This window comes from Zosterops lateralis (genome assembly GCF_965231275.1).
Source record: "Zosterops lateralis genome assembly, chromosome: Z".
Lineage (NCBI taxonomy): Eukaryota > Metazoa > Chordata > Aves > Passeriformes > Zosteropidae > Zosterops > Zosterops lateralis.
This window is the reverse complement of record NC_139800.1, coordinates 9,677,012-9,695,647: the sequence shown is the minus strand read 5'-3', so window position 1 is coordinate 9,695,647 and position 18,636 is coordinate 9,677,012. Positions and strand designations below refer to the sequence as shown.

Sequence of the window (18,636 nt, the reverse complement as noted above, 5' to 3'; positions counted from 1 at the left end):
ATACATGCGTGTAAACCAAATGCTTGCTCAATAGATTTTAGTATTTATTGCTCCATTGTTTTAGCATATAAAGCTATATTATGAGCCATTCACATGCAACCTTCAACTGTTGTTCCATTGTATCTTTTTTAACTGTTGTATCCACAGAGATATGAGAGAAATGAAAAACCTTTTAAGTAAACTCAGGGAGACTATGCCTTTACCATTGAAAAATCAAGGTAGGTTTTGAATTTTTTTTTTAATTTAATAAAAATTAGGATAATTGAAGGGTTTTTCTTCCTTCATATACAAAAAAAAATCTAGAGTTTTTTAATGGAAACTACAAAAAGAAGAATCTAGGCAAGATCTCTTTCAGTGGAGCCAGAACCTAGTGCTCTCTGGTCTCTTGAGTTTCACATGAGAATTCTGGAATTTATAGATACAATATCTATAGATAAAATAATAGACTTTTCCTGGTGGTACAAAGGCAGAAGCAGAACTACTTCCCAGTGTCTGGAGTCCTTCTTAAAGGCAATAGAGGTGCAAATTGCACAGACTGTGACAGGGATCTTTCTGAGGGATGTGGTTTGCTTCACCTGTACAAGGCTTGTAGCTTCTGTGATCTGACACTGACCCTGCAGAAGAGCTGCTTGCCTTGAGGCTGCCACCAGGGTGCTTTTCCCATCAGGCACCCCATAGAAACTCTGCTCAGGTGGGCAGGATCTCCATCCTATGCATGTATTTAGCAATGTGCCTTCATTTTGTTGGCATGTTAAATACTGTACATCTACAGGCACTCTCCTTGTTCCTGAGAACAGCATTTAAAAAATAATAATTTTTCTTTCTGATTTCTTCTTGATAATGGGTGTTCTTTAAATGTGGTGCAGTCTATGCACAGTAGCAGCTGATGAAATGTATTGAATGTGTCCTAGATCTCATCCCAGGTAACTAAGCAGCCTAGCATTCATCATAATATGCTAAGAGATGAATATAGAATGATTGTATTCATTATACAAGTAAGATTCCATGGCAGGATAGCTTGATTGAAAACTATGTTGAAAGGAAAAAGGGAATGAATCACTTGTCATACAGACATACCATTGTAAAAACTGGAAGAGTGATAAAAAGTCTAGCCTTAGTCTAGAAGAAAAGAGTGCGCTGGAAATAAGGAAGGGAAAGACAAATTGGGGAGGATATAATGCATAGAGAATGAATTCAGAACAGAGATACAGACATACAGAATTCTTCTTTGTTGGTGTCTACACTGCCCTTCAACACAGATCAGAAAATCACTGACCCCCTGTGCAGCAGGATAGGAAGCGTCCCTGAGTTTTAAAACTCTGAGATATGCCCCAGGATCAGGTAATCATAATTATAATGGAGACCCTGTTAATTAGCATTACAAGACTCTCAAATGCAAAATTCAGGTTATTATTTTCTCTGTGCTCTGTGAGATCTACCACGTTACAGAAAGGGCTGTCAAGCATTGGAATGAATGCCCAGGGAGGTGGTGGAACTGTTCAAGAAAAGACTGGACCTGGCACTTAGTGCCTGGTTGGTTGATGTGGTGCTGATCAGGCTGAACTCAGTCTTAGACATCTTTTGCAACATAAATGATTCCGTGATTCTGTGATCATGTAGGTGCTGTTAGGACACATAAATGATGCAATCTCTTTTCTATGCACGTGTGTACATGCTGGTATTAAAATGTGGGGTTTTTCATCACAGATGATAGCAGCCTCCTAAACTTGACTCCGTATCCACTGGTAAGAAGACGGAAGCGAAGATTCTTTGGATTGTGTTGTCTTGTCTCAAGTTAGAAGATTAAGCACAGAAGCACCAAGGAAATCATGACTTTGATTAAACCATTATTATTTGACTAGTGAAAATATGAAAGTGGCTAATCTTGATTATAAAGTATATTTTCTACACTAGCTATTCGTTTTTGTGTTCTGCTCCATCCCCCTTTTCAAATAAGGGTTTTAATACTTTCAAATTATGGTGATCAAAAAATGGCTGTGGAGTAGATCTAGCATATTTGAAACTTTTTAAAGTATCTTTTGCATGCTTACTTTCAATCACTCAAAGAAGACACTTGAATTATGGTTCATAGATAATTTTAGAGGGGATTTTTTAATTGTTTGAGCTGCAGGTTAAAGTTTGTGCATAGTACAGTACTCTTACAAATATCATATTAAAATCATACTCTAACAGTCTTTAAGCATAAGAGAAGAACATTTGATCATTCTCTCACAGTCTGTAAGCATAGGAAACTATTTAAGAGCAAAATTATTAAAATTCTAAGACATACAGACAATATTGTAACAGGATTTGTACAAAATCTCCAGTTGCTTTTTGTGCTGTCATTTATATTTAGTCTTCCACTGTATCTCAACTTCAAAGCTTTATAGAAAAATATCTTAATTTATGATACAAAAACCATATATGAAAATAGTTAGGACTTGTAAATACAGAGAAATCATAATATCTACAAACTGTAGAATACTTAGAAGCAACAGATTTCCTTTTAAGCCAATAGTATATCTACAAGCTTTTGGAAAAAAAGTAATTTATTAAAAGAAGGTATATTAAAATAATGTAAAACACAACGCCAACCCATTTTGTTGCCAGTAGAATTCAAAGCATGGTGTCTGCATATCAGTAAGTATTGATCTTATAAGGCATGCCAGAATTGTCTCCAGCTGTAACATATTAAACGTTTTACATTGTTAATAAAGTTTTTTATTTAAATTAAATGTGGTCTTGTTTCTAGTTGTATTGCCAGACTATGTATTTTTTTCTGATTTTGTTGTCAGATTACTACACAAATTTGTGACAATATTTCTGTTTCAACAAGTATGTTTACAAAGACAGATTAAATAAAATATGCATGACTAAATTCTTTAAATAGTGCAAAGAAAGGTAACTTCAATGTGTTTGAAGATTTCAGGTCATGAACTGTTCTCAGGTATACATACTCCTGAGCATCTGCAATGGGGAGAGCCCACACAGAACTGTGTGCTTGTGGGAGCAAACAACATTTTTAAGAATGGAATCAAAGTTCACAGCAAGATGTTTTTTCAGAGTTAATTCTTTCAAGTTTTCTGCACATTTCTCGTGAACCTTGTGCTCACTAATCAGAGCTGTTGTCCCTAAAAGGCAGCACAGACGTATTTTCCATAGAAGTCTCAAAGCAGTAGACTCACCCTATGACTCCATCCCCACAGATACACTACATTTTGCAACTGTTAAAACTTTGGAAGAACAACTCCTGATGTCTAATGGCTATTAAAAATGCTGTCTGCAAAGCTGATCAGTAGCTAGAATTAACCAGTTAGGTTTTTTTCAGCGTAAGTGAAAAAGACAGACATTAATGCCAAAAAAGGTGTATGAATTCAGGACTGAATGTACAGTGATGCCATGAGAAAGAAAGGGGGAAAGTAAATTTCACACAGGATTTCTTTAGAAGTCCTGTTTTATTGGTACATACAGAGAATCAGATGGGCAAATAAAGCAGTAACCTTGTCTAATTCATTACCTGCCCACATACCATCACAAGGAATTTCATATGCCAGGTTACATGACAGCTCAAATCTCTGTGTTTTAACCACAGTTATTGCAATGGAATATACATTAGTTAAACAAATATGTAAACATTTTAATTAATATTATTAAGCTCTTGACATCAGGCATACCATAATGAGTTTCCTAACTTCAGCACATTCTGTGATAGACTTGGATGTGTTGTCTTCAAAGCCCTTGGAAATTGCAGTATATTGAAGTGTACAGTAATATGCATCCTTGTACCTTGTATTATTCTGGAAACTTGAACAGTGTTTCTTCCTTCTCAGCTAAAGATTACTAAAATCACAGTCTTTGCTCATTTTGAAGCCTTTCTGTAATTCTAAGCAATCTAGCATCTTACCTAAAGCCTTTTTTATTATACTTTCTACTAATCCTAATTGGACACATGCTGTAATTCCCAAGGTTTATGGCCACTTAAGGAATATTGGTGCTCAAGGGTGAATGGAAGTTATCTTAACAGATAGTAACATGAACCAAGTCCTGGTAAGTGTCTGAATTGAAGATGTGTCAAGGGATAAACTGGTTTACTTAGGAATGCAGTAGATTATCTTTTACTGATTCAAAAGGAAACAAGAAAATTTATTTTTAAGCCCCAGAACATAATATCAGTGAAAGAAAGATAAAAGTTAGTGATATTACTACATTTTAGTTTAATGGAATACAGCAATGTAGGGTCAAAGTTTGAAAGTTCCTTCAACAAAATGAAATACAAATTATTTAGAGATTATTTAGAACCATTATTTATTTTCCAAGTACTTAGAAATACCCCTTACTTCACAGTAGACTCTCAAATGCATGGAATCAAGTAATTAGGGAGAATAATGAGGAAAGCAGCACTTGCTTTCTAAATCCTTCTTGGAGTTTGAATAATTTAGTTGAGTATTGTGAGTTAAAGGCACCATAATTCTTTGCAGGGTAGGAAGCAAGTAAAAATTCCTCCTGCCAAATATGTCAAGTTTTACTAATTCTTTTTTTACTAAAGCTCTGCAGCTCCAGCTTTTCAAAACCAGATTCTTTATAGCCACCTTCCACTGGTAGCGCCTATTTTTAACAGGTATTTCATGTCATAAAACATACCAGTCTAAGAAAACAAATATCTATGTACACTGTAAAGTAAATTTTTCAGAGCAGAACCAAAATACAAGCATATGGCAGTAGACAGCACGCTAACATGCTGCAGGTTGCATGTTGACTTACCCCAAATGAGAAGTTACCATGCAAAATCTGCATGTTAACTTACATAATAGGTCCATGTATATCCAGTACAACTTAGAAAATCTGTGTCAGAGAATGGGAGAAATACAATAACCAACTCCTATCCCATCTGAGGAATAAATATAGAGTGGAGCACTAAATGCCTTTTGGTCATTAATCTGTGTAATGGTGAAATTCCTTATTACCTCTGTAAGAGGTATCCTACCTATTGTCCAGCTTTGTGGACAAGAGGCAAGAGAAGCTAAAGAAAAATCTAGTTCTGCCCATACTTAGTCATAAGTTACTCCAGTCAATGAAGAGAGTTTGTAGCCTTATTTTGAGAAGTTTGTGGTCCTGTTTAAACTCTAGGACCCTGAAGGCACTGACTGACATTCAGGAAAACTTACCCTTTTACCAGCAAAACCAGCCTTTTCTGCTTCAGAAAGAACTGAGATGGGCTAATACAGGTGGGCAGGATATATTTATACATATTTTATAGGAATCATGGTGTGGCTTAAGTTGTAGCAATGGCATTTAACTGTTCTACAGCTGAATAATTCAGCTCAAATCCAAAACTATTTTCCTTGAGGTTCTATTTTCTTGTGGCAGTTTTACAAAAATAGCCCTAGCCATGTTTCAAGAGGTATACCTTTACCTTAACTGGTGGTTGTACTCTCTAATGAGATGTTTAGTTTTTTTCAACTTAAGCTGTTCCCAGTGCATGCATAATCTGTTGTCCAGATCTAGTGTTATGTTGCCAATCTTAGACATTTTCCTGCCTGAACTAACTTTTCTTTGAACTACCAGTCTCCATCTCACCAGTACTTTGAGCCTTTACCTTATTTTGTGTCATCTGTAAAATTTCTTGGAGTGGTATTTCTCTCACTTCCATTTTTAAAAACTGTATTAAGTACCAGTAGTAATGGGAACTCAGGTGTCCAAGAGAGCACCTGTTTCTATTTGTCCAGTCTGTTGTTGTCTAATGCAAGCATATCTTCATTTGAGCTATTATAGGTACTCAGCTCCCTCTTCCAGAAGTTATTTCTAACTCTTCTGGGACTGTATATCTTTGATGAAAACAAAGTTTCTGCCAATTTTCAGCCTAAATCTACTCCTGGACAATTAATAAGGATATATACAGTGTGTTTCTTACAGGTCAACTTTATAACTTTATTCTTTGTTAAAATTCTCTGATGGTCAAAATTCTGCCAGGATATTTAATAGACTATTATACTAGGTTAAACCCTCAGGAAAATATACAGTACAGATAAATAAGGAGTAATAACTCCTTCACACTACTCTTTCTCAGTGGGATAAATACTCGGCTTACACAGAAAAGTGTAAATAAACCACATCTTGGTGCATCTTGCTGAAGTTTATATGGGGTCTACTAAATAGCCTTTTTCAGACTTTTCTCCTTTATTGCTATTATTTTACATATAACATTGCTTTATATACAACATTGCTTTATATACAACATTGCTTTATAACATTGCTTTTCTAGAAAAACCTGTTCTTCTGGTCTTTCTCAAATAATTTTTCCTTCTTCCCTCCCCCTCACTAATCTCCTTGGTTTCTTTATTCTTGTACCTCTTGTTTTTTGCTACCACCACGTCATCTCATGTTCTTTTTTATCATCTAAATTCATCTTCATGGATTGTTATAGTAGAATTTCTTGTGAGCAGTGTGAATGTTCTGGCATTTTTACTACAGAAGCATTTTTGACATTTTTCTCTATTCACCCTTACTATTTATAGTGATTTATATCTTAGAATTTCTATTAATGCCTTGGGTCAGAGGCATTGTAAGAGGCACCAAGTGTGCATTTGCCAAAGAGAGTGTGTCATGTGTGGTAATTTTCACAAGGCAAGGATAGGTTGGCTGCCCAAGACATGGCAATGTCAGAAATACCTTTTAACAGCTTCACCACTGGCTCTGCTGTGTAGACTTCAGAGCACAACTGACTCATCAGTTGAGTGTAAACGTTTGGAATGTTTGACATTCTGTTTTGCATACGCAGAGACTGTGTCCTTTTTTGACTGGAGAGAGATGATGTGAGGAAATACAAAAGATGATCTAAAAATACATCCCAGGAGTTCCTAGAACTGATTGTTACATGAAACAGATAACAAGCACCATGTCAGATTCATTACTCATGATACTTTTCAGAGGGACCAGCAGCTATGACATTCTTTCCTGTTGTCAACTACAAAAGCACTGAGTAAATACAGAGTTCAATATGCATTATCTCAGCAGCTTTCATGTCCTTGAAGAACAAGCCTGTAAATGTTACTCAGTTCATTCCAAGTCCACAGCTAGAACACTGCAATTTTTTCTATCTATAATTGCCTTGTTGAAATTCCGAGTTATGATTCTTCACTATGACTTACTTTTGAAAGGAAAAAGAACGCAAAATCTTCCAGTTAATAGAGCTGCATAATCATACTGCGTCACAAAGAATTTTTCTTCTTGTTCTACCTCTTATGTACCTTTGGCTAAGAGTTTTGTTTGTCCATCATTTATGATCCCAGGCAGAGTGCACAAGAATGAACACGTACCACTGAAGAAAGCTCAGACTACAAAAGAGGAAGTATCTGACTAAACTGCAGGAAATATTCAGGAAAGAGTTGTAAACAGCACAAGTTAACCAAATGACAAAATCTTTAAAGTCATATTCATACAAGTTTCATTGGTAGCAGAGCTGGTAGTGGTAATACTTTCCTTTTTGGCCAACCTGGAAATGAAACTATAGACAATTTTAGTCAGGAGCTAATATAAAAGGAGATCTTTATTTGAAGGCCTTCAGGAGCAGTTTTGGAAAGATGTGAACAAAAGCCCACCCCTTCAGGGGTAACTACATTTTTATAATTTTTAGGGAATTAGCATAAATTGATTAAAAGCACCAATTAGGAGGACAAGTGGTGATGCAATTCCCCCCAGGTCAAGCACCTTCTCTGAAGCCCCTCACTTCAGCACTAGCTGTACTTTGTCCATGAGAACATCTGGAAGAGTTGTTCTTGGCATTGGTTCCCAGGAAGAACCAAGACAGAACAGAGCCCTGTAACCCCCACCAGGGCTTGGAGCTCTGGAATTTTTGTCTTTCTGCTTAGGTAAAGGCCATGGAAAGTACTGGGAAAACAAATATGTGTGAAGAATACAGTGAACACAGAAAAAAAAAGGCAAAACCCAAATGGCATCAACACAGGAAACTACTATTAAATTGCAGTCAGTGATGCATACTTCGCTCAGGCTGCAAAATTATGCTAGTAGCAGGTAGAAGACTTCAGAAGTTTAAGATTATGATGATGGCAAGTATATTGTTAAAATCCCTCTAAAGACCATGGAGACTACTAAGCATTGAAGTATAATTTTGGCAGAATCGAAAAAGACTGAATTGTTGTTCAACCATCCTTATCTGATATGTATTCAAATGAGGGTAATACATGTTATACAAAATTGTATTGAAAATAGCTTTCAATTACTCTAGGTACATTGAAAAAATGTATATGCTCTGAACCGTGAAAGAGGCTGAAGGGTTTTCCTTGGTGTCTCACAAGTTGCAGAGATTGCTGAAGCTGTAATTTTTGTCCTGTGAATGTACATTTCCTCTGGCTATTTATGAAACAAGAGCTTCATTTAGCTGCATTTCAGTGATTCCAGGCTTTGGTGCATTTTACAGCACTGTTTGTTTCCCAGCTTAGCACCTCAGATTGCCAATGTGCACATTTTTCTTCCACTACCTGGGAAAGATGACTGAAGGAAACACCCAAGTACCTGCTTTTGTTTCCTGGTGCCTGTTGGCAGAGCCTGATTTGCATTTCAGAGTTTAGTGTAAGGCACACAGAGGTTGTTGACTATTTATTACTCCCTGCATTTGGCATGCCCACCCCACATACTACTCACATGCTTTATTCCTGTCTTTCTCTCTGGAAACAGGCATTTCATTCTGTAACTGAGATAAGCTGACAGGGAATGGCACTGGTTTGTACTGGCATCACCTTTGTATTACAAGAGCATTGCAGCCTATAGGGTGGCAGGGATACAATCACTATTTGGGGCCTGGAGGACAGCAGCAATTATTGCCCAGGTTTGAAACTGTGATTCATGCAAACTGAAACTAATAACAATTGACAAGGAGTGAAGAAATAGCTCAAGTTTAATACTAGAAGTCTTGTTTTGATATCCAAACCTTTACATCTATATCAAAGATGACACGGCCATACCTATAAAAGAACAAAACCCAAGGAAAAAGGACTTTAAAAACTGATAGCTTTTGTTTGCTTCTGTTTATTTTCAGCTTGCTTATAAATGATCCTGCCAAAAGAATGTGTAATTATGTTTCACAGACTATGACTAGATCAATTTTAGAAGATAATTTTGAAGGATCAATCTTTTTTAGCTTCTCATTTAACATTCTTCCCCTCTCAGGACCTGAACACTGGTTCATATTTACACTTATTGATTAACATATGTAAGCAGAAAATGTGTAAAACATACATTTATTTAAAGAGTAATAGAAAATCTCACTTGAATTTCCAAATTTGATGTAACCATTCTGACATTAAGCATATTTAAGTCCATATCTTTCTACACAAAGGCTTGCAAACTGAGATTTACCACATCCTATTGTAAAGGATTACAAACACAAATACAACTGAACTAAGAGTGAAGAACTAGTTGCATGGTTTAGTACTAATAAACCTGAAACAGAAAAGCAGATTTGTTTTAGCAGATGGTCCATCTATGGTAATTTGAAGCACTGATGTATGCAAATAGATTTCTGAAAAAAAATTAAAATATATCCCCTTTTAAAACAGCATTGCAAAGGATAAATAAACTTGCTCTGAAAGGAAAATCATCTTCTCTGCAGAAGCAAATACAAAAATAGATCAGCATGTCAGTCACTACTCGAACTGTCTGAACTGTTAGAAGATGAACTTTTTTCCTTTCGTCTCTTCTTTTTCTCCTTTTTATGATGCTTTCCTTTCTTAGATTTATGCTTTTTCCCCTTTTCCTTTTCTTTTTTGTGTGATTTTTGTTTTTTTGACTTTGGCTCATCCTCTTCTGCTGAACTTGATGAGGAAGATCTAGTAAAAAAAAATGTAGATCAATATGTAATTAAAAAAGGAAAATGATACCATAATAATTTAATAATTTAAGATGTCACTATTTTTATAGTGTCACAAGTTCAATTTGGTGTAGAATTTTTACAGCAGCATCCACTGGAAAGCTTATGATATCTGAGTCTGCATGTTTAACATAAATAATGACTTTTCTAATAAGGCTTTCAGGCTAGAAAAGCAGTACGTTTATAATACAGATTAAAAAATAATGGAATAGGCAAGTTATGTGGGTTTTCAGTCCTTGAGAAAAGAAAGACCAAGATTACAGGCCATCAAAAAATCATGTATGACAACAAGATAAAGCTTCTGCTTTTAACATACCACATGATCAATAACAATGCTAATTAATGCCTTCAGATATATGTCCCTGATGCAAAAATCTATGAGAAACAGCTATGAAAAAATTTTATGCTCTTGCTGCTAATACTATTGGCATCTAGCCAGCAGTGATGCGTGATTACATACATAAAAGAACTATGAGGACAATAAAGGTCATTAAATATTCATGAATACTAAAGAGGGCAGTTTTGTGCTCAGTGTTTACTTGATTAACTATTACTTGAATGTAAAGAAAACAAACAACCAGATTGACTCTTCTACTTCTTCACAAGTGTAAGGGCTGTCTTCAAAACTGGAAGCTACACAATGTAAATAAGGAAAAATGCAAATACAACAGGTATTAAATCCTGTTTCTTTACTTCTGAAGGACATCTCGTAGTCTCCAAAAACATTTTACAGTTTATAACTTCCAGTGCAGTTCCTGGCATACCGTCTTATCAACTCCCCTAATGACAAAACAGTCTCACCTATAGTCTCACTTAAAATAAAACCAAAAAAACTCCAAAAAACCAAGTCTATCCACAGGCCAGAATTCAGATCCACAATACACTGGGGTATTATGACATTTTTTCTGAAACTGGAGTAACACTGTTTTTAGGCTTCCACATTAACAGGTACACTAAAACTCAACACCTGTTCAGTATTACAGAGGTTTCCCTTTTGATACCTGTGAGTTACTCAGAGCCTGCAGGTGTGTGCACACATCCATGTGGGCACACAATGAACCCCAGTGTCTCTGGAATTCAGAGAGCCTTCTCCATCCTAGCTAGGCTGGGGACCAGCCCCACAATCCTCCTGGACTTGTTTTTTACCCAGCACAGCTTGCCTGGAATTGGACATCATTGGACAGTCAGAGGGGATTCTGCTTTCTCTGACCTGCAGACCTGCAGCTTGCTGGAGCTTTCCAGACTCCTATGATCCTAACTCCACAGCAGAAACCCTGTGACTCCACCACTAATCTAAGAATCTTTATCCTACCATTATTTTACCATTACCTTACCATTATTCAGTTCTCACTTGAAAACAGAAAAAAATTCAAACCAAAGACGTACTTACAAATAAAGTTGCATCAATAGAAGCAATATTTCCTGAGAAAACACAAGCATATCAAAAATATTTCCGAAGCTGTGTTTTGAAATGGAAAGAGGTGTGTGAAAGTTACCTTTTCCTTGGTCTTTTTAATTTTGTTTTCTCTTTGCTTTTTCTTTTTTGTTTCTTTTTTTCTTCCTCTTCATTTACATCTACGGGTAGAAAGTTAAAGTTTACAAAACACTTGTCTGAATTAAGATCAACATTTAAAAAGTATCTTTAATAGCAATGTCAGGTTACTACAAAATTCTTGTAAAAAGGCTTTCTTTTCCTTCCCCCAAATTCTGGTTAATACAGCAATTTCAGAAATATATTGCAGTAGCAGCAGGACTTTTATACACAACTTACATTGTATTGACATTGATCTAAACACTAAAGGAAGGCCTGTAAAATGTAGCAAGAAGACTTTTTCCAATACATTTACATCAGATTCAGGTTTTCATATCTGTTCTTCTGTATCTTAAGAGTTTTAAAATTTAACATATTATTATCCAAGTCTGAAAACTAGAACAAATAAAAAAAATAATATTCTGTTAGGCTTCTCTGAGTTACTTTAACACATCCCTATTTCATGCTTCACAAACAGCAATGTCGTAAGTGAGACACATTTGAGTTAATTGACAATGTACTGCCTACAGAGATTGGCAGAAGAGTCACCCCTCATCTGGTTGTGTCTGCCTCCTGCCTTAATGCTCTACAGTGTGATATAGTAACTTCACTTAAAAACACTGTTTTTCACTTAAAAACAATGTTTTTTATGACATCGATGAAATTTATGACATTAAATTTTTCTATACCCGTTCAAAAAGTATTTTTGAACTCTCCAAAATGCAAATCCACCACATAAATACACATTCAGCTACCAAGAAAATATTGGCTTTACAATTTATCCTTAAAGAAGAGAGCCAATTTTGAGTATTTAATCTTTTTCCTACGACCCTTCCATAAAGTCTGAATGCTGGTGTAGTTATTCCTTTACTCCCACAAATACAAATTATTGGTCTGTATGTTATAGAGTGGAACTTCAAAGAATTTAGTACAACATAAAAGACCAAACTACCTTTGGAGCAATGAAAAAACATCAATGAGAATGGGTGAACAAACAGTATTTTTTTAAGAAAATTGTGCAAAATCTTGAGAAGATGAGAAAATGGTGAAATTCTGCCTGGATAATTGACAGATACACATCTCCTTACAATACACGTAGCAGCCACAATTTGTGAAAAAAAACCCCATATATTTAACAGGAATATTAGAAGATCAAGTTTTTCCTGCAGATATCCATCTTCAATCAGCTTAGGACTGAAAAAACCCAACCTCTACATTTAAACATACATAATAAGTGGTATTTTTTTCCAAAAAGACTTTTCCAAGAATGTACCATTGCAATACCAATTCAGCACTCTTGATAAACTGCCTATCCATTTCTTTTGAAGTGTACAGCCAAATAAAGGCTTCTATCTTTTTCTTTCTAAATAGCATCTTCCTTAGGAACTAAATGTCAGAGCATGTGAGAGCAACAGAACAAAACATAGTTAAAAACAGAAGGGCAGAGGAGAAGAATGTTCATTCAGTTAAAACACACTGTGGTGGAACAAACTCCCCTTCCTACTTAGGTGAACAACCTCTTCGGAGTCCAAATTCAAATGAACTCAAGTATCTGATAAACAACTCATCTATTCTCACTCTGACAACAAGCTGACCTTCCAAATACAGAACAGTACTTCTCCAAATGTGAGTGACTGAATTCCAATTTACTACCTGTTCCAGTCAAAATCCTACTTAGAAATCGGAGAGAAATTCAGGTTTCATATTTCTCATTAGTTAGAAGATGTTTAAACTACATGCCTAGTCAAAAGATTATCTCAGAACATCCATGTCATCTTCTAAGCAGCTTCTTAGTAAAAGGTCAATTAATCTCTTGTATTTAGGAGCCCCTTCTGAGATGTTTCAAACAGGAACATTAATAACTTCCTACAGAAGGAATTAATCATAAAACTGAAAGAGTGTAGATATATCAAATCTCTGAAGTCTGAACATATAAAATAAAATACCTATTTTTAAATCACAGGCTAAAAGAACTAAAAGTAGCTATCAAAAAAGGATAAAATGAGAGTTCCTGCAGGTCAGAAGACTATTATCCAAAACCCCCAAAAAACAACTTACTCTTTTTTTCACGCATGGCTTGTAACCTCTGTAGTTCCTCCTCCTCACTGTCCTCACTGCTCGTGCTGCTGACATCTAAAACAATATCCCTCTGTGGATCTACTCGGAGGAAGTTTCGACACTCAAACGTCAGATGACCAGCTGAACGAAATAAATACACAGAAAGAAAAATTGTGATTTACCAAAAAACATCAAAAACTAAAGAACATTAATTTTTTTGTATTATTCAGTTCTGAGAAGTGAAAGGAAAAAAGGTGATCTGTGAAAGGGGCAGGAGAAAGCTTACTTTGAAAAAGTCTCCAAGAATTCTGATAGGTAATGGAATGCTCTTCCATTAAATAGTGCTTTATGGCCTCTCTCTTATTCTGCTAATTTGAAGATTCGTTTCACGTTTAGTTTATATTTTTTAATGGTCTTAGGTACTTCCTTAAGAAATTACCTAAAAACATACCATGAAATATTTTAAAAACTACAGTTATTGTGGCATTGCTTAACTCCCTTTAGAGAAATTGTAGAATCCTATTCATGAGACACAATCTTTAACAACCAGCACTTAATACTGACTAAACTACGGCCTGACCAGTGTTTTTAGTTTTCTAAGTTACACCTTGATAATCATGACCAGCTAGAAACCTTGTCCTGAATACACTCATTGAAATAATAAAGTGAAATTTTTAAAAAATTAAGATATGGTTTGGGAGACATAGAAATTCAAGCAGTAATTGAAATAAGCTGATGTTCTTAGTAAGGATGATGTTAAACTACCTTGAAGACAGAGATTGTAGGAACATTTAACCATAGACCATGTGATTTGACTACAAGTTTCCTTCTCTTCCAGAAAGGTTCTGCCACTTCCTGCATGTGGAAACAAAGCACTCAATCTATATTTATATCACTGCTCTTTGAAAGAGCAGATACACAAAACAATTAATTGACAAAATTTGTTTCAAAGCCTGAAGTGGAAGAATGAAGAAAGCTTTTTTCCTGTCACCCAACTTAAAGTTCAAACAGCTTAACTCACTGTGCTAAAAGTTCAATACAACTCAGTACAAAACACTGTCCACTCCTCCAGTGTTCTAAAAGTAAGAGTCAGTGATTAAACATTTAAAGTCTTCACTAAGATCTGTCTGTATTAATCAGGAAATTGGCCACAGACATTTACAGTCAGTATATAATCCAAAGCATGAACTAAATGCCAACTGCAGAACTTATAAGCAATAAAGCCAGGTGTTTCTTGAAACATACAATGCACAAAATAATATTTTCTTAGCATAAAAAAATACAGATTTTAAACTATTCTTTCTGGTGAATTAGATTGGACTGAAATGCCTGCCTCCTTGCAGTAAGATTCAGGAGAAGCACAAGTGCTCATCTCAGTACATATCAAAGAAGGTGCTTCCAATTCAAAATTTCTCAAGCAATTGCATTTAAACGTAGTATGTATGAATATAATAGCTTTTTTTTCTTCTTTTTTTTCTGAGAAACTCAAAGAGCATTGATAAGCATGAGAAACCAGAGATTGAACATGACCTAAATAAAAGAAAAAATAATATCATGATTTAAACTGACAATTGTCTGGACCAGAAGGGAGAATATTTGTTTCTTTTTTTTCCCCTCTCCTCAAAAGGCAGTTCCAACCAACGTCACAAGCTGAAGGAAACTTTGTAACTTCATATTGCTTATTACAGACTTACGGTAGCCACACTTCTTGCATCCAGCTCTGATATTGTCCTTATTTCCACCTGAAAGAGAAAATTTCACCCATCAGCTGTTGTTGAAGAGAACTTTTAAGTTTCTTTCAAATGTGGCTTGATAATGTCAATACACAGGCAGAAGTGATCACCCCTCATGAGTAATAAGTACACTAAGATCTCTTTAAAAAACTTCATTTCTAAGGTAACTTTTCTGAGCAGTAATCCATCAGGACACATTGGACTAGTTTAACGTGCTAGAGATCATTTAGTCTTACATAATTTACTGCCAAATCCTAATTTAATTTATTGTGACCTTTCCACTTGCTTAGTTAAGTAGGAACACAGTAATAGACATCTAACATTCCAGTGATGTGCAGCACACTATAGAAATTCCAGCAGTCCAAAGATGCTGACAGGCATTCACTGGAAACTCTGAAGTGATTTATATCTTAATCACAAGAACTGACTTTAGAAGGCAATTAAAAGGACCAAACAAAAAATCACTCCTGAAAAGAAAGAAGGAAATTTAAAAAATCAAACTGTTGAATTGTTCTGAATCCAGACAACATAACACCAAATATGAAGAATGCAAGAAAGCAAATGTGTAAGAAAGTGAAGAGCCTAACAGCAAAGTCTGGATTCTAAGCAGGAAGAAGGATCTGAATAATGCAAATTTTAGGTATTGGAAGTGTGTGATTCTCCCATATGAGACAACAGTTAAGTTAAACAGACACAGTAGGACATAATTCAGAGAAGCACCAGGGATTTGCCTCACCCCCCAACAGATCAATCATAATTTTAATCATTTAAGCCTTTGGTAATGAAAGTGACAACTGAATTCCTAAAATCAAAGGATGCCATTCTACCTCCCAACTGAATAGAGCAGAAAAAAACCCAGCAAATTAAGTAGTCATACGGTATCAGAAATAGGAGTATATTGGCCCCATTAATTTAAACTATGATTTATTGAAAAAAGCACTGTCTTTAGAGAATTCTACCCAAAATAACAGAAACCTTCAAACCACAAGGTGAAAAAAACTACCTTGGAAACTTGGACAACTCAAGTGTACAATACTCAGGCACACACCCAGTACTCAAAGAGTACTGGAAAGCCAAGCAACAAAGGTCCATACATTCCACTATAACAGGAGATTTTCTGCAGATCTCAAAGCCTCAGTATTACAGATCCCCCTCAATGTCAGCAGTGTTCAGGCACCTGTTTTGTGACTATCTTTTTGGAAGGACACCCATGAGAGGGAAGGAGGTAGGGAAAGAGTCACAAAGTGAAAATCAAAAGCATCTTGCAGTGTCACATCAGAGAAGCATTTGCTCAAACCAGCATTTGCTGTACACTACCCTTTGGGATTAGAAAACAAGCTCACCCATGCCACCTACTTTGTCTCAACATTCTGAAATACAGAATCAGCCTCAGCCCCACAGCTGAGCCATAGGTAAATAAAGATTTGGTGTTCCAGCCAAGGGAGGTCAGCACAGTCATGTACACACCACGGAAATCTCCTGTGTGAGTCAAGACCAACAAAAGAGTCACCCAGCAGGTGACAAGAATGTAAACACTGCCATCAGATATTCCCACCGAATTTCTAGGACTGAAATTTTATTATTGTTTTTGGCTTTAAATAATAATGTTAGAGGCAGGCGGTCAGACAAGATGAAATTTTAGATGCCTAAAAGCAACCGAATTGCAAGAAGTTTCCCTTCTCACTCCTTCTTCCCACATCTTAATTCTCAAGACAATTAACAAGTGGCACAGGACTAAGGACTTAATTCATGCAGCGGAGCATAAGATTGAAGAGAGAAGCTTTGGATCCAAACGTGTCTTCCTCAAAAGCCCCTTCCAGAACGGGAGCAAGCTTATCAAGGCCTTATCAAGGGAAGCGGCTCACCAAAGCTCAGGCCTGTCCCGCTGCTCCCGAACCGAGCACTCCCCAGAAAACACTGCGGAGCAAAGGCGATGGTGCTCGCTCGTTCAGACCTGAGCACCCTGCACAGCGCCCGGGTGTTTCTGCCCGCCCTGTCTCACAACACCAGCCCACGGGGCTGGGGCAGAGGCCTTAACCCAGGGCGGCCGCGGAGGAGACACGCCGAGCCCGCCCAGCGCCGCTCTAGAGCCGAAACCTCGGGGAAAGCGCAGCGGGAACGCGGCGCTGGGTCACCCAGAGGCCCCGCAGCGCCCCTGAGCGGGCACGGCCCTCGCCCCGGCCCCGTCTCCATTATCTCCACTATCTCCATTATCTCCACTATCTCCATTATCTCCACTGTCTCCGTCCCCCCGCCGCTGCCCCGGCAGCGCGGACCGGCACAGCGCCCGCAGCCCCCCGCCGCTTCCCGGCGCCGCGCAACTGTCCCGATTGCCCACCGCCCCGCCGCTGGTCCCCGTTCCCATTCCAGTTCCCGTTCCCATTCCAGTTCCCGTTCCCTTTCCCGTTCCCGTGCCCGTTCCCGGCGGGAGCCCCTCACCCGGCAGCGCCATCCCGCCGCTCTCTCCGCACCGGAACCCGCCCGCACACGCAGAGACGCCTCTCCCCGCCGGAAGGCTTTGATCGGCGCACTACCGGACCGTACCACTCCCAGGGAAGGCAGGGGGCATCAGCATCCCTAGTGCGGGACACATGGTGGAGGACCACAGATGTGTGGAGAAGCCTGCGACTCTTTCCCAAGACGCGTCGCTTCTCAGTGAATCTCGGAGAGACTACGGACGAGGAGTCATTCCTTCATCCTTTCTCCCGGCTTGGGCAACTTGATCCCCCCTTCGCTGGGCTGCATACAGGCGCCCAAGATGGCGCGGGGTTCGGCGCGGTAGGGAGTGCTGGGGGCGAAGCGGGTCCAGGGGCGGCTGTTGCGGGGGGCTCGCCGGGCCGGCCGGTCCTGTTCCCACCATGAGCAACATCTACATCCAGGAGCCGCCCACCAACGGGAAGGTGAGGCTGCCAGGGGGAAATCCTGAAGTTATATGTTGGAGGGTTGTGGGGGGACAGGCGAGAGGAGCACGAACTTGTGTGGTGGTGATGGTGGTGGTGATGATGATGGTGGTGGTGGTGTTGGTGGTGGTGTTGGTGGTGATGATTGGGGATGGGGAGGGCGTTGTTACTTTGGTGGACTGGTTTGGTTAAAGTTAGTTCTTTGGCGCTGCACCAGAGTAAAAGCACGAGGCGTGATGTCTGGAGACACAACACAGAGCAGTCCTCGGAGCGTTTAATTTAATCCCTTTATTCCCGATTATATTTTGTGTCCTTAATTTTGTTATGATCTCTCACTGGATGTAATGATGTTTTTTCTAAGAGCGATACCTTTGGATATTTATGGCTTTTTTTTTTTTTTCCCCACGTTGTTTCGTTATGGAAATTATAAAGGGTGTCTAAGTTTCTATAAAGTATCAGCCACGTTATGTTATGTTCTGTCAGCTATATTATACATCTTTATTATACATATTGATTCAGAGCTGCCTC

General features: G+C 37.8%; 3 protein-coding genes across 3 annotated transcripts in view; 2 read left to right on the top strand and 1 right to left on the bottom strand.

Annotated features, from left to right (window-relative positions):
* The window catches only part of RGS7BP (regulator of G protein signaling 7 binding protein), a 34,256-nt gene extending 31,703 nt beyond the window's left edge, over positions 1-2,553 (top strand). The window contains exons 5-6 of the mRNA XM_083883800.1: positions 148-218; positions 1,708-2,553. Coding sequence (XP_083739926.1) covers positions 148-218; positions 1,708-1,799 — 163 coding nt within the window. The 3' untranslated portion in view covers positions 1,800-2,553. The remainder of the gene's footprint in view (positions 1-147; positions 219-1,707) is intronic.
* A 6,299-nt stretch (positions 2,554-8,852) lies between these two features.
* Positions 8,853-17,723, bottom strand: SREK1IP1 (SREK1 interacting protein 1). Its single transcript, XM_083882790.1, has 5 exons — positions 17,648-17,723; positions 15,170-15,217; positions 13,476-13,616; positions 11,383-11,461; positions 8,853-9,845 (listed from the first exon to the last, which is right to left on the bottom strand). The coding sequence occupies exons 1-5, from the start codon at positions 17,658-17,660 to the stop codon at positions 9,656-9,658; spliced, it is 471 nt and encodes a 156-aa protein (XP_083738916.1). The 5' UTR covers positions 17,661-17,723; the 3' UTR covers positions 8,853-9,655.
* Positions 17,724-17,828: 105 nt separating this feature from the next.
* Positions 17,829-18,636, top strand: part of CWC27 (CWC27 spliceosome associated cyclophilin) — a 93,438-nt gene continuing 92,630 nt past the window's right edge. The window contains exon 1 of the mRNA XM_083884446.1: positions 17,829-18,108. Coding sequence (XP_083740572.1) covers positions 18,067-18,108 — 42 coding nt within the window. The 5' untranslated portion in view covers positions 17,829-18,066. The remainder of the gene's footprint in view (positions 18,109-18,636) is intronic.